Here is a 14,435-nt window from a genome sequence, read left to right as displayed (position 1 = left end):
GGAGCCTGACTTGGGGCTCCATCCCAGGACCCTGGGATCATGACCTGAGCTGAAGGCAGACACTTAACTGACTGAGCCACCCAGGCGCCCCTAAGTTCTTTGTATATTTTAGATCTTAACCCCCTCTGTCAGATACATGGTTTGCAAATATTTTTGCCCATTCTGTAGTTTGTCTTTTCATTTTATTTATGATTTCTTTTGCGGTACAGTTTGATGTAGTCCCACTTGTTTATTTTTTTTTAATAAAGATTATTTATTTGAGACAGAAAGAAAGGGCAGGGAGAGGGGCAGAGGGAGAGCAAGAGAGAGAATAATAAGCAGACTCCCTGGTGAGTGCCCAATGTGGGGCTTGATCCTATGACCCTGAGATCATGACCTGAGCCAAAATCAAGAGTCAGACACTCAACTGACTGAGCCCCCCAGGCGCCCCTATTTTTTGTTTTGTTACTTTTGCTTCAGGTATGATTTCCAAAAAATCATGTCAAAGAACTTATTTCCCATGTTTTCTTCTAGGAGTTTCATGGTTTTAGGTCTTATATTTAAATTTAAGCTTTTAATCCATTTCAAGTTAATTTTTGTGAGTGTTGTAACATAGGGGTCCAGTCATTCTTCTACATGAGAATATCCATTTATCCCAGCATCATTTATTGGAAGAGATGACCTTTTCTCCATTGAGTATTGGCTCCCTTGGCACATTTTAGTTGGACTGTTTATATTTGGGTTTGTTTCTGGGCTCTATAGATTCTGTTCTGATTTGTCTATTTTTATGCCAGTGCTATAATGTTTTCAAGACTATAGCTTGAAATCAAAGTGTGATGCCTCCTGCTTTTTGTTCTTCTTTCTCAGGATTTCTTTGGCTATTTGGGGTATTTTGTGGTTCCATATAAATTTTAGGAGTGTTTCCTCTATTTCTGTAAAAAATGCCAGTAGGATCTTAACAGGGATTGCACTGAATCTATAGATGGCTTTTGGTATTTTAACAATATTCTTCCAATCGATGAACATGGGATACTTTTTCATTTATATGTGTCTTTGATTTCTTTCATCAGTGTCTTAGTTTTCAGAGTAGAGATCTTTGACCTCCTTGGTTAGATTTGTACGTAAGTATTTTATTGGTTTTGATGCTATTATAGGTAGGATCAATTTCTTTTTCAGAAAAATTCATTGTTAAAGTATCAGTTTCCTTAACGGTAAAATGGGGATAACTAAAGCTAACTCCCAGTATTGTTGTAAGGATTAAATGACATAATTGCTTACCATAATTATGCTTCACAGATTTAAATGGTCATTAGTAGTAACAACTAATGTCAAGTGGATGTAATGTGGTTATCTTAATCATCCCCTGCTGTTGCAAGTGGGGTGGTAAACTCCATACTGGAGAGACATGATACAAAGATTAGTTTATGGTCTGGCCAACAGCACTAGGCATCAGCTCAGCATGACACACCCCTTTGGGAGTCCAGATCTCCCTCAGGACTAGAGCTGCTACTTGCAGTGCTCTCTCTCTCGCAGATAAGGATGCACCACCTCTGTTGTACAAGGAACCCATGGCAGGGGCTGTGTGTGTGCATCTTGGACACGTGGAGTTTGTTCTCCACCTTGGGTATGATCATTTAGGTTAGTTATGAAAGATCTTTAAGTTGAATGGAAAGATGACTTTTTAAAAAAAACAACATTTATTTATTTGACAGACACGGCGAGAAAGGGAACACAAGCAGGGGGAGTGGGAGAGGAGAAGCAGGCTTCCCGTGGAGCAGGGAGCCCGATGCGGGGCTCGATCCCAGGATGCTGGGATCATGACCCGAGCCGAAGGCAGACGCTTAACGACTGAACCACCCAGGCGCCCCGAAGATAACCTTTTTTTTTAATTATTTGAAAAATCAGGATTGTAGGGGGCGCCTGGGTGGCTCAGTCATTAAGCGTCTTCCTTCGGCTCGGGTCATGGTCCCAGGGTCCTGGGATCGAGCCCCGCATCAGGCTCCCTGCTCCGCGGGAAGCCTGTTTCTCCCTCTCCCACTCCCCCTGCTTGTGTTCCCTCTCTCGCCATGTCTCTCTCTGTCAGATAAATAAATAAAATCTTTAAAAAAAAAAATCAGGATTGTAATGTGTGAAGAGCTGTGGATTACATGATTGGTCCTAAGAACATTCTCGAGGGGTTTTGTTGCTTATTTGGCAAATACTTAGAAGTTTGGTCTCAGTCCTTTTGACAGGAGTGTAAAATGTCAGGCTGGGATAGACATATGAATTAGAAAATGGAGGCTTGCAGCATTCTCACCAGCAAGCACAATATGGTTTTTTCCAGTCTTATTACTTAAAAATCCTTCATCTGATATTTAAAATGTATTTATGTTGAGTCATTTCTTTCTTTCTTGCTGGTGAACCAAAAGATCATGAAATGATTCTGCAGAGCCAGTAGCATTACGTTCAGTTTCTTTTTTTGTATATATCAGATAAGAGGTTTGCAAATGGAAGTAGGGCCACCTCACATCCTCTGTATGGTCATGGCAGTGATGTTTGCCTTTTTGTCACTGATGCGACATTTATTAGTTCATAAACCCATTTCCAAAGAACCTAAGGGCTTTTTAAGGAAAGGTGACTGTAGTAAGAATGAAGTTTTTAACAGGCTACTTTTGTTTTTACAAACGTTTCTTTCCTTCTTTCTAGTATTTAGAAAGTACTAGTTTTTTTAAGTATGTTGTGGAGTGGGGGTGGGGAGGCTGACAGGACAAATGGAAATTAATGCATATATTTGGAGTTAGGATTTCTTAGTCTTCAACTAGGAAGGAAAAATAGAAGTTTTGAGGTTCATCTCAGCTTAAGTCTCTAAATTGCTCTCTCAGCCATCCCTTCTGGTTGGTGAAAAGCTCAAACATCTGAGGAATTAAAGCACCCGAAGAGGCTAGGCTGACTTTCGGTAAACCTTACTAGTAACAGAAATGAAAAGGCCACATTTCAGAGTTGCGCGTATGTCCCCATAGACTAGGGGACCCTGTACACCTCCCCTCCCGTCTCTAACTCGCTGCCATCCCTTTATTCCGCAGGTAGGTCCTCCTGTACCTGGTGGGCCTCAGTGGCTATAGTCCTTCCAGTAAGCCTAAGAAAAGGTGTCCAAATTTTCTGAGATTTTCACAGGATTTAAATACTTCTTTGAGGGGGTATTTGTCCTGTCACGGAGTGACAGTGGAGCAGGGTCAGGACTCAGGCCCTAGGGGCACGCCTGGCTGCATTCACTAGTAGCCGTGCAGCAATGTTCCGGTTATTGTTTCTAGCTCTTCCTGTATTCTGCTTTTATCATTGGAAATACCCGTAATTTCATGAGATTGTTAAGATGTTACTTTTATTATGATATACATTATATATTTCATAATTTTAAAATATACTATTACATATAATTATTTCATTATTTTTCTTTTAAGTACTAATGGCTTCTTTTTCCAGAGCAATCATGAAATTTCACAGTATGAAAATGGAAGAAATCAACAAAATTATTCGTGACCTTTGGCGAAGTACCTATCGTGGACAAGGTAATTGACATGATTTGTCGTGAATGCTTTTTTCCAAAGCCCCGTCCCTAGCTCTTGCCGCATAGGATCTCTCATCATGCCAGCACTATCGCCTGGACCCCTTTCTGAACATCTCTTTGAGATTTTCTAAGAATTCTTATCTTGACAACATCTTGTAGCAGGAAAAAAAAATGCAAGGTTTTTTATTCCAGAGCCTGACAGGACTTACATATTTGGCTATGTACATATTATATTTAACTGATGACCTAATAGATTCTGTTGAAGTGTAGATAGGGATAAGCTGAAAGGCGATAAGAAGAAAACCAGCAGGAGGAAACTCTTAATAGGGGAACTAAGAAAGGCAGAGCTGAGACTGAGGGTTGGGGCATCGGGCTTGCTTTTGCCTCCTGAACCCTCTCAGCCAGTTTGGTAATGTCAGCTTCACACACTGCTTCATGGAAGGCTTACTTAGTATCTGCAAGTGACAAAAGGCTACAGAGTGTAGGTTCCTCTGAAATAATCTTTTTGTGTCAGATATTGAATACATAGAAATTCGGTCCGATGCCGATGAAAATGTATCAGCCTCTGATAAAAGGCGGAACTATAACTACCGCGTGGTGATGCTAAAGGGAGACACAGCCTTGGATATGCGAGGACGATGCAGTGCTGGACAAAAGGCAGGTATCTCAAGAGCCTCGGGAGCCCCCTGTGCACAGAGAATTGACGGGAGAAAGTACTGTTGGTGCCATGAAAGCACCCAGGGCTGCCCGGGAATGGTGAGAAGCTCCTGGGAGCACTGTGTGTTGCCACATAAAGTTGATCAGACTCAGCTATCCCGTTCCACTCTTCCAGTTCTAACCAGCATTTCCTGCACCATTGGGTGGTCCTTTAGGAGAAGGGGTCTGAAACATTCTCACGTGATAGGCCTTATGCAGAACAAGCAGCTAACAACCATTGTTTCATAACACGCCTTGTGGGAATAAAGTTACTGTGTCATCACTTATAAGACACACTTTTATGTGCCACCAAGAAAGAAAAAAAAAATGCAACTGTAATTGTAAGAGTGCATCCTGATTTCAGAGCAATCAAAGGTCGGGGAGGGATGTTAGAAACAATGATAGGCAGTATTACCAAACCAGATCCTAGGTTGAGCCAGATGAGGCATTAAAATATGAAGCTCTCATTGAGAAAGCAGCCCCATCACAGGACTGAGTCCCTGCCCCTCTCCCCCTTCAGCCTAGCCTTTGGGCCTGTAGATCCTCTAAAAGAAAGGTCTGCTAGGGGCATCTGGCTGGCTCAGTTGGTAGACCATACACCTTTGATCTTGGGGTTGTGAGTTTGAGCCCCATGTTGGCTATAGAGATTGCTTAAAAATGTTAAAAGAAGGGTCTGCTAGACCAGAAGCCATAACACCCACAGCTGCCTCTCCCCTCTGTGTACACACACACCCACACACACACACACCCACACACACACCACCCACCCACCACAACCACCACCCCCAGCTGCTGGGCCGGGCCACTTAGCTCCACATGAGGCGTGGCAGAATAGGCTATGTTGGATAGGGAGCACAGAGCAAATCAGAAAGAGGAATAAAGCTTTAACGAGTCAGGAAAATTGGACCTGCATCCTTGGGAACGAGGCTGGGTCCTTTGTGTGTAGGTTTGTAACAAGATGGTCTGGATTCTTGAGCTTCCTCCTTTCAGATTAGAAGCAGATTATATCTGATAACACTTCTAGACCTCCCAATTTTCTTAACAAAATCTTAACAGTTCTTGAAATGGCTGCTCACATTCTCTGAGGTATTCCATAGTTTTCAGTTTTTGCTTTAAGACAATCCTGTGTGTATGTATTTTGTTGTCAGCCCAGACAGCAGATACCAATTTAAGGCACATGCAGATTATTATCTTAATCATAGTTTGCAAAAATGAGAAATTTGTGATCTATAATCAGTATTCCTACTTGCTTTGGTGATTTTCAGTGGTAATTATGAATAAGAAAATACAGAGTTTGAAACCTGTCCCTTGGATTAAGAATACTTTGAAAATTATTTTCTGAACAAAGTAGATTTCCTAAAGATACTCTAAATTATAAAAATTAGCAATAATTGCTTCCTTGGTGTTGGAGAAGAAGACAGACTAATAGTTTCGTAGAGGTGGGCCAGGAACTTCATTTAAACTCTACTCTGAGTACGTGGTGGTAGAGGTGGCAGCCACAGTAGGGTTCAAATACAGGAAGGAAGGGTCTTCCCCAAAGGGCCCAGCTATGATCCTGACTTCTGCGGTCTGCCAGCCTGCCCTGGGCGTCAGAGGCTGTCAACTGCTCTGTCACTCACTGATGCCCCTTTGTTCGCAGGTTCGGGGGACGGGGTATTGACAGCTCACACATAAGTATTTGATACTTCCTAGACTACTCTGTCTTAATTCTGTGTCCCTTATGCCCTCAGATGGCTTCAGCTGCATCTGAGGGTTTTAGTGTTGGGTTTCTATTAACCAAGAAAGTGCCTCCAAGTGTCAGTTCCTTGGATTTCCTGTAGGTAAGCTTAAATAAAACATACTTCTGTACTCCTGATACATTGACCCAGGAATATTCTTTCTCTCTCTCAGCTTGCTCAAAATTATGCATGTAGACATTTAAGTGTAGTATCTGGTGCCCCTTTTGCACCACGGAACGTAAAGATTTCAAGATAACTCAGAAAAAGTGTGTGTGGGACTCTGGAAGTTGTCATATGTCCATGTTTTCTAACTAATCTCATTATCAGGAAAATAAAAGATCCAGGCCTTGAATTTTTAACGTTGTTAATCTTATACTATTACTCAAAGTACTAGTTACAGATAAACAGTAATGCATTTCAGATTCAAACCTGTGCCTTCAAGTTTCATTATAGCTGACAAGATTTGTGTACATTTGGGGATAGTGAGATCACCATTGCTTTTAGCGTTTTATTTCACTGCCACTGACAGATGGCTCACCTTCTGGAAGGGTGTAAGAGTCTGGTCACAGTGCCAGGCTCTCCCAGATAAAAGAGCAGTGATTTACCTAAGGTCAGTGAGCCCATGACATTGCTCCCTTTCCCTGACAAAGACAGTAGGCCAGGTCTGCCTGCTTTCCTAAAAGTGAATGAGGAAAAGGTCTGTGCAGTACAGCTCAGCCCTGGTGCTTTATTCCAGGTATTAGCCTCACTCATCATTCGCCTGGCCTTGGCTGAAACGTTCTGCTTGAACTGTGGCATCCTGGCCTTGGATGAGCCAACAACAAATCTTGACCGAGAAAACATTGAGTCTCTTGCACATGCTCTTGTTGAGTAAGTATCTCCAGTTTGGGGTCAGGTTATGATAGAACTCTTCGTCTTTCTTACCTTAAAACCTATGGTGAAAATCCTCTCTAGATGTGTCTTCCTTGGGGAAGCTGGTTGGTGGCAGATCTTAGGCTTTACCTTTGATAGTAATTCTTCAGATGCTTAAAAAAGAACTAGGTAGTGAACAGCAGTCCCAGACACATCCTGCGTCTCCCCGAGTGTGTTCATAGGGAAACTGAAGGGTTTCCTGGCTTGGTTTGGTTTTTCTGTAAACCCCCCAGCGGTGCCCACGTGTCACGTAGAGGACTTAGCATGCCCTGCTAAAACATTTATAGGTGGTAACAGTGGATTTGGGCCCATCTCCCCAGCCCTATGAGGAATGACAGCTCTTACTCAAAAAGTGTAATAGTGGTTAAGTAGAATCTAGAAAGTAGAATTGCACACACCTTTGCCACATTCACATGCCCTTGGTACAGGCTCCAGGGATAGGCACCCATTGCTGAAAGACTGCTGACAGAGGAAAGGCCCTTTTTCTAAGCTAGAGCAGCTGTTTTGGGTACTCTGGCTCCAGATACATTCTTTCTGGCAGAGATGATAGTGGGGACCCCTTTCTCAGCCATGTCTCCGTAGTCTTGTGTGGCCAGCGCGTAAGGGCTACTACTTTTGAAAGCTAAGTGCATCCAGCTGCAGGCAAGGGATAAATAAATGATTAGTTAAAAGAAAAAGCCTGATTTCAGTCTCGTAGCTAGTTACCTCAGCATATAGATAATGAGCAAAAATGTTCCCAGTACACCCACTCAGGTCTCCTGTGTGTCATACTAATGATGCATCTAGTGACTGGTGGTGGCAGAATTCTAAGTAGACCCAGCTCCTGAGAAGGCAGAGGGGCTTGCAGATGTAATTTCCCTTGCCTGTAGTTGGTCTTTTTTTTTGTCTCCCAACAGAATTAGTGACAGGTCACAAAAACCCCAGACAAGTCAGACTCCTACTAAAGTTGAACAGCACAGATATTGAGGAAAATGAAGTAAAACATTTCTGCCTGCTTTAGTAAGAAGAAATTTGTGTTCTGGAAGAAACTACATCGTGTATTCTTCCCAGTGCCTGTGTCAGACCTAGGTGAAGAATCACTTCAGGCACCGGTGTTGTCGGGGGGGGGGGGGGGCGGCAACGGGACTCCTAGCTGGCAGGTGTGAAGGCCTCGGTCCACCCCACCCCTCTCCAGTTTCCTACAGGGCTGGCACATTGTGTCAGGTGTCCGACAAGGTTCTCAGTGGCTTTCTATATAAAGGAAAGGATTATTTGCGCTCTCCAGTAATAAAACGTTCTAAATATACTGTTTCAGGATAATCAAGAGTCGCTCACAGCAGCGTAACTTCCAGCTTCTGGTCATCACTCACGATGAAGATTTTGTGGAGCTCTTAGGCCGTTCTGAATATGTGGAGAAATTCTACAGGATTAAGAAGAACATCGATCAGTGCTCAGAGATTGTGAAATGTAGTGTTAGCTCCCTGGGTTCTTATGTTCATTAAAAATAGTCAAGATTTTGCCTTGGAAACACAAGTCCTCAGGCAACTGCTTATTTCTGGTATCAACTGAGTCAGTAGGAAAATCTGTCCTCTCAGAGGAGCTTTGCGTCTAGGATTTTGAATGTCTGAGAGGTTCTACCATCATTAAAATTGTTTCACATGGGGGCACCCAGGTGGCTCAGTCGTTCAGCGTCTGCCTTCGGCTCAGGTCATGATCCCGGGGTCCTGGGATGGAGCCCCGCATCGGGCTCCCTGCTCCACGGGAAGCCTGCTTCTCCCTCTCCCTCTCCCCCTGCTGTGTTCCCTCTCTCGCTGTGTCTCTGTCAAATAAATCTTTTAAAAAAAATTGTTTCACATGAAATTTGGACTGAGTTCCGGAACTTCAGCCCCCTACAGGCAGCCTCTGACGGGCCTGGGGGGCTCAATAGCAACACAGTTGGCCTCCACTCCCCTGCTTCCCTTCCCAGCATAAATGAATGCTTCCTGGTACCTGAGGTTACTTCACTCAACTGCCACTTCTCAATGGACTTTTGAGAAGTAGGTTCTCACAGTCTTGATAATTTGAGTTATTAGCAAGCATTCATATCTAAAGATGACCAGAAATGAAGAGGTTTTAATATTTCAGTCTGCTCTGAACTTCATAAATCCAGGAAGTGACCGCCCTCACTGGGACTGTTTCCCCAAGTAATATTCAAAGTAGTCACATGGGGCACCAGGGTTTGAAGGAACCTTAAGTAATCATGTCATTCAGTACCTACCATCTTCCCTCCCCACGTGCCCCTGCCAGGCAGCCATCCAAACTGGGGGCTCTCTCTAGACAGACGAAGTTCTCCACTGTGCACATCCACCTTTGGAAAGCTCTGATCGAGAGCAGGCCACCCTTGGCTTGGGGCATGATCTGCCATCATGAAGAAGTCTGTCCCTCTCTACATCTGTCCTGTGTATCATCTTTGCTTCACCCTCAATCCTGATTGTTCATCCAGTGTGCGTTCCAGTGTGGAAGGCAAGCAAGACTCACCAAGTCCTGGCCTCCTCCCAGTGGGGTCCAACCAGACCTGGAAGAGTAGGACTCATTCTCATTCCAGAGGTCATTTCTAACAAAAGTCCAGTCACACCTTTATCCTGGGATTGCCAGCTGACACCAGGAAGCTTTTCCCAAGCATTACACACACAATGCTACCAAGTCACACACTTTTGAATTAGACCATGGAGTTTTAGCTTTCTGAATCTCAGTCATGTGGCACAAGCAGTTTTGTACATCTGTGACTACCGAGTATATGGTACGGGCAGTCCTCCTCAACCAGGGTGTGCAAAGAATCCAGCCCCGAGGCCCTCGGGTATCTGCCATAGGCTAGAGAACGCCTTCCAAAGATCGCAAAGTCCTAATCCCTGGGGTCTACGAATGTTCCCTCATGTGGCAAAGAGGACTTGGCAGATGTGATTAAAGGTAAGGCGCTTGAGACGGGATCTTCCTGGTGGGCCCTAAGTGTAATCACGGAAAGCCAAGTTCAAGCAGAGCGTGTGTGCTGCCCGAGAAGCAGGGTGCTGACCGAGGCCGAGCCTGCAGTGCGGTGCTTAGGAGGAGGGAGGGCTACAAGCCGCGCACTCCAGGCAACCAGCAGAGGCTGAAAACGAACCAGCCGACACTGACTTAAGAGCCCTGATTTTGGGGTTCTGACCTCCCGAATTGTGTAAGAGAATCGGTTTGTGTTGTTTTGTCTGTGGGCTAATTTATTATAGCAGTAGGAACCTCCTACTGTACCCATTGTCATCCGTTTCTGTGCATCTAAAGTGATCTCTCAGTTGATCCTTGAACAACATGGGTTTGAACTGCAAAGGTCCACATATACGTGGGTTTTTTCCCCCCGATGAAGTGCAGTACTATAAATGCATTTCCTTTTCCTTATGATTTCCTTAGTATTTTCTTTTCTCTAGCTTATTTCACGCTAAGAATACAGTATGTAATACATATAGAGAATATGTGTTTTATCAACTGCTGATATCATCAGGCTTCCAGTCAGTAAAGTTATACACGGGTTTTTGACTGCGCTGAAGGGGTCGGTGCCCCTAGCTCCCAGGGTTCATCGTTCAAGGGCAACTATAGTTAGTTACATACTCTCTGTGGGAGAACTTAAAAAAGTTACTTGAATCATTTTCTGTGTTCCATTATTCACATGAAGAACCTTGGTTGAGAAAGCCTGGTCCAGACCCTCACCCAATCCTTGGATCAAAGAGCCCAGCAGCAGAGCTACCACTCGAGCCATCTGCTTCCTGTCCACAGACTGACAAGGGTCAGCCATCCTAATTTGCTTTGAAAAACTAAAATTACCCTATTTACCAAATTAGCATGATCTCCACAAAGGTACCAGGAGAAAAAACACCAGTCTCAGAGCAAAGATCCAGGACTCTGTAAATTAACTAGAAGCCCTTCAATCCCAGCCATACAGTAAGCATACACAATTACTAGTAGCTCAAGAATGCAAGAATATTTCAAAAGGTGATAAATCTGTTCATAAGTCATCACCATAATAAAGCCAAAGAGGAAAAAGTTCTGATTGATAGACACCACAAACACCATCTTTTGATAAAATTCAGTATCTCCTAGCTTTAGCAAAACTAAAACTTCTGCGAAGAATCTTTTAAGATTTTCTTAAGAGAGAGTGTGCAAGTGGGGGGAGGGGCAGAGGGAGAAGGAGAGAGAGAATCTCAAGCAGACTCCCCACTGAGCACAGAGACTGATGTGGGGCTTAATCTCACAACCCTGAGACCATAACCTGAGCAGAAATCAAGAGTCTGAGGTTTAACTGACTGAGCCACCCAGGCACCCCCAAAATATTTTCTTAACGTTATTTATCATCAAATCAAAATTAAAGTCATCTTAATAGCAAAAGAGGAAGCATTTCCCATTAAATAAAAAACATGGTGTCTTCTATCAACATGTTTCTGAAAGCTCTAGTCATTACAACATGGAACGACAGTAAGGGCAATACGAGATAAATACAGGCAATGAAACAGTTATTTACAGTTAAAAAAGGTTTCCCATTTCAGCTTCCATTCCCCTTGTATCTGGGCCATGGAAGTGGGGTAGGTGCCCTTCTTTTCATTGCTGCTTCTAGATCACTCTCATTCAACACATGGGATGAATAGGCATCACAGTGTGAAACTGAAGAATAGGAGGCAAAGTCATAAGCTAAATCCGGGCACCACCACTCACTGGCTCTGGGACCCTGGGCAAGTCATTTATTCGCTTTTACTTCCGTTTCCGTATCTTTAACGTAGGTAAAACAGCTCCTACCCTGGTGGGCGGCGGGGGGGGGGGGGGGGGGGGGGGGGGGGGGGTGTTAATGAGGATTAAATGACTATAAACTGCTTAGAACTGCCTGGCACATAAGTAAGTACCAGGTCTGTTCAAGAAAAACCTATCTTTAGTTTACTCTCTCCTGTTCCTGTTCTCCTTAGCCCCCAGCCTGCTCACTCCCCCTTATTCGTTGACAAGTTTAGCTCCCAGTGTGTGGTCATTCCCCAAGACTGATTTCATAATCACAGTGATTTCAGCATTCAAATGGTGACATAACATAACGCCTGGCCTCTCAGCTCCTGTTCTTTCCTGCACTGAAAAGACACTCTGTAGTCTTACTCCAGAGTCCAGTCCTCCCAGTAACAAAACTTGCAACTCTCCATAACCGCACTGTTGAGCACCTCGGTCCCCAAAAAACCCCCTGGTACGTTCACGATTCACTCTTGGGGACTCCAACCCTAGCAATTCTTTGAGTCCACCAAGATTTCAGGTCCTCGCTTCCCTCATACCTTTTTCTCTCCTTTTACAGCTTAGATTCCATAGCCCATCATCCTGTCACTGTCTTGCACCGACGCTGGACTGCTTGCCCCCGTTCTGCCACCCCCCACGCTACTGAAGGAGAACCCGCTTCTCCCTGCACATGTAGTTTCCCTGCCCTACAGGTCGGGCAGCCCTCTGGGGCTCGGTCTGGGTCTGCTCCTCTTGGCTTCTCGGCACTCCCTTGTCTGGAGACTTCATCTACCTCACAGCTTTGAAATGATCTTAGTTTGAGTTCTCCCCATAGTAGAACCTGAAATGATTCCAGGGAAAGGAAACAGGAGACTAGGGGAATTTTATTAAGAGAAATCAGCCAACGAAGAGTGTGTTCTTAAGCCAGTTACCACAGTTGGCAACTGTAGTTTAATCCCACAGGACACTCTGGGAAATGTGGCACAACACTTGCCTCAGAGTATCCCACGTGAGGGGCAAGAGCGCTGTGCTGTTTGCGCCCCCGAGAGTCACTAAGGGCCATCCCGGCGCAGGTCGGCTACTGACATGCCATGTGCACCTTCCACAGTTAGAAAATAAAAACACAGACGAAGAAAGAAAAGCCTTTTGACAAAGATACAGTTAACAGCGGCAGACAAAAGCACACCGGAAGTTCTTATGATAGAGGCAGGGCGCTGACAGCGCGTTCCCCAATCCCCTCGATGCTGACTACTCAGATGGGCCTCCAGTCCAGATCTTGTCTAAACTCCTGACTCAGAATCAGCTGCTTCTGGACATCGAGTTGCACTTGAATATCTAACAGACATCTGAAACTTCAAATGACCATAATCAGTCTTTCCCCCCCCAGAACCTGCACCTCCCATAGGCTTTCAGTTAGTGGCAACTCCATTCTTTCAGTTGCTCAGGCAAAAACTTGCCATCATCCTTCATATTTTGTTTATCTCATGTCCCACATCCAACCCATCAGTTTAATACTATGGGTTCAACTTTCAAAACGCATCCAGAATCTGACCATGTCTTACCTTCTAAACAGACGCTGTTCTGGCCCAAGTCACCATCATCTCGAACCTGAATAATCTGAGGAGCTACCTAACTATTCTAACTGGCTGGTCCTGAGCCCGGCCCTTCATTCTCAACACAGCTGGCGGTCATCTTTGTAAGAGTAAACCAACTCCATGGGTTTCTCTCAGGGGTGTGGGTTAGCAATTCTGAAACCACTTTATACACAAAAATCAAACACACACATATACTGTAGATAATAAGGACCAAGTTTCTCACTGTTAGAGAATTTTGTCTATCAGGAAAGAGGAAAGGCTATACGAAGAACCCTGAAGTATTCGGTTGAATCCAAAGTGTCAGTGTAAATTTACAGCTTTTATAAAGAATTTCTACTTCCTTTAGGGAAGTAAAGGAAGGGAATAAGGGGTGGGGAGTAGGTAGGGAATAATCAAGACTGACAAAAATCAGGTCCTCCATAAAGGCAATGAGAACAATGGCAAAAGCTGGTAAAGTTTTTCAGAACTTTGGAAATTAACTAAAGGCTTGCAATAAACCAAGCAGTGTTTATTCCAGGAAAACAATCTCAGAAAAGCCAGTGCTTTGCCCCACTCCCTGTCTCTGTGGTAGCTTTGAAAACCAGAAGCCCCATAACTACAGTACCTGTGAAAACCAGCAGTGACTGGAAGGCCCAGAATGGATTGGAGCTCCCCAAAATCTTCAGCCGCAGAGAACCGCCCCTATTTGACCTGTCTGGCAGCAGCACTGAAAATCGCCATCCTCAGGGCTGGTCTTCATTTGACCTGACTCAAGCTCACTCTGCAAACAGCCCTAACTGCTGTAGGTGATCATCGGTCCTCAGCTAACACTGCAGCGGCCTCAGGCAGCATTACTAATTGGAGCCAACAACAAGGTAACCAAAAAAACCTGGAAGAAAAAACTAGAGAAGGAGATGTCTGGTGGCTTTGACAAGCTACCGTGTATTTCTGGGAATCTAGAAGTTCATATGTGTGTCACATTTTTGTGCATATTCAGGAAGGCCCTTAGAAGACCCTAAGCTCTGACCTTGAAAATCCTCATGCAATCAGTGAAGGTGACGGCATGGCTGTCGATTGCCTGCTGAAGCACTGAGGACGTTGACAGAACAAATTCTCTCCGTCACACAGACATGTACCCAGACACAGCCCTTCAACAAAGGTACAATTCAGTGACCACTCATAAAGAATATAGCTTTGCAAAATTAGTCCAGGAAAGGAGGCTTCAGGTCCAAGATGATGATGATGTAGGAAGACCCTGAACTCACCTCCTCCACAGACGCTCCAAAT

The 14,435-nt window shown here is 44.4% G+C and overlaps 1 protein-coding gene across 1 annotated transcript in view; it reads left to right on the top strand.

Moving 5' to 3' along the window:
* The window catches only part of RAD50 (RAD50 double strand break repair protein), an 83,662-nt gene extending 75,173 nt beyond the window's left edge, over positions 1–8,489 (top strand). The window contains exons 22-25 of the mRNA XM_032425195.1: positions 3,439–3,524; positions 4,038–4,180; positions 6,674–6,807; positions 8,144–8,489. Of these exons, the coding sequence (XP_032281086.1) occupies positions 3,439–3,524; positions 4,038–4,180; positions 6,674–6,807; positions 8,144–8,330 (550 nt within the window). The 3' untranslated portion in view covers positions 8,331–8,489. The remainder of the gene's footprint in view (positions 1–3,438; positions 3,525–4,037; positions 4,181–6,673; positions 6,808–8,143) is intronic.
* The last annotated feature ends 5,946 nt before the right edge of the window (positions 8,490–14,435 follow it).

Source organism: Phoca vitulina, unplaced genomic scaffold (assembly GCF_004348235.1).
Source record: "Phoca vitulina isolate PV1807 unplaced genomic scaffold, GSC_HSeal_1.0 scaffold32, whole genome shotgun sequence".
Classification (NCBI taxonomy): domain Eukaryota; kingdom Metazoa; phylum Chordata; class Mammalia; order Carnivora; family Phocidae; genus Phoca; species Phoca vitulina.
Note: the sequence above shows the minus strand (reverse complement) of the source record. Positions and strands in the feature narration are given on the sequence as shown.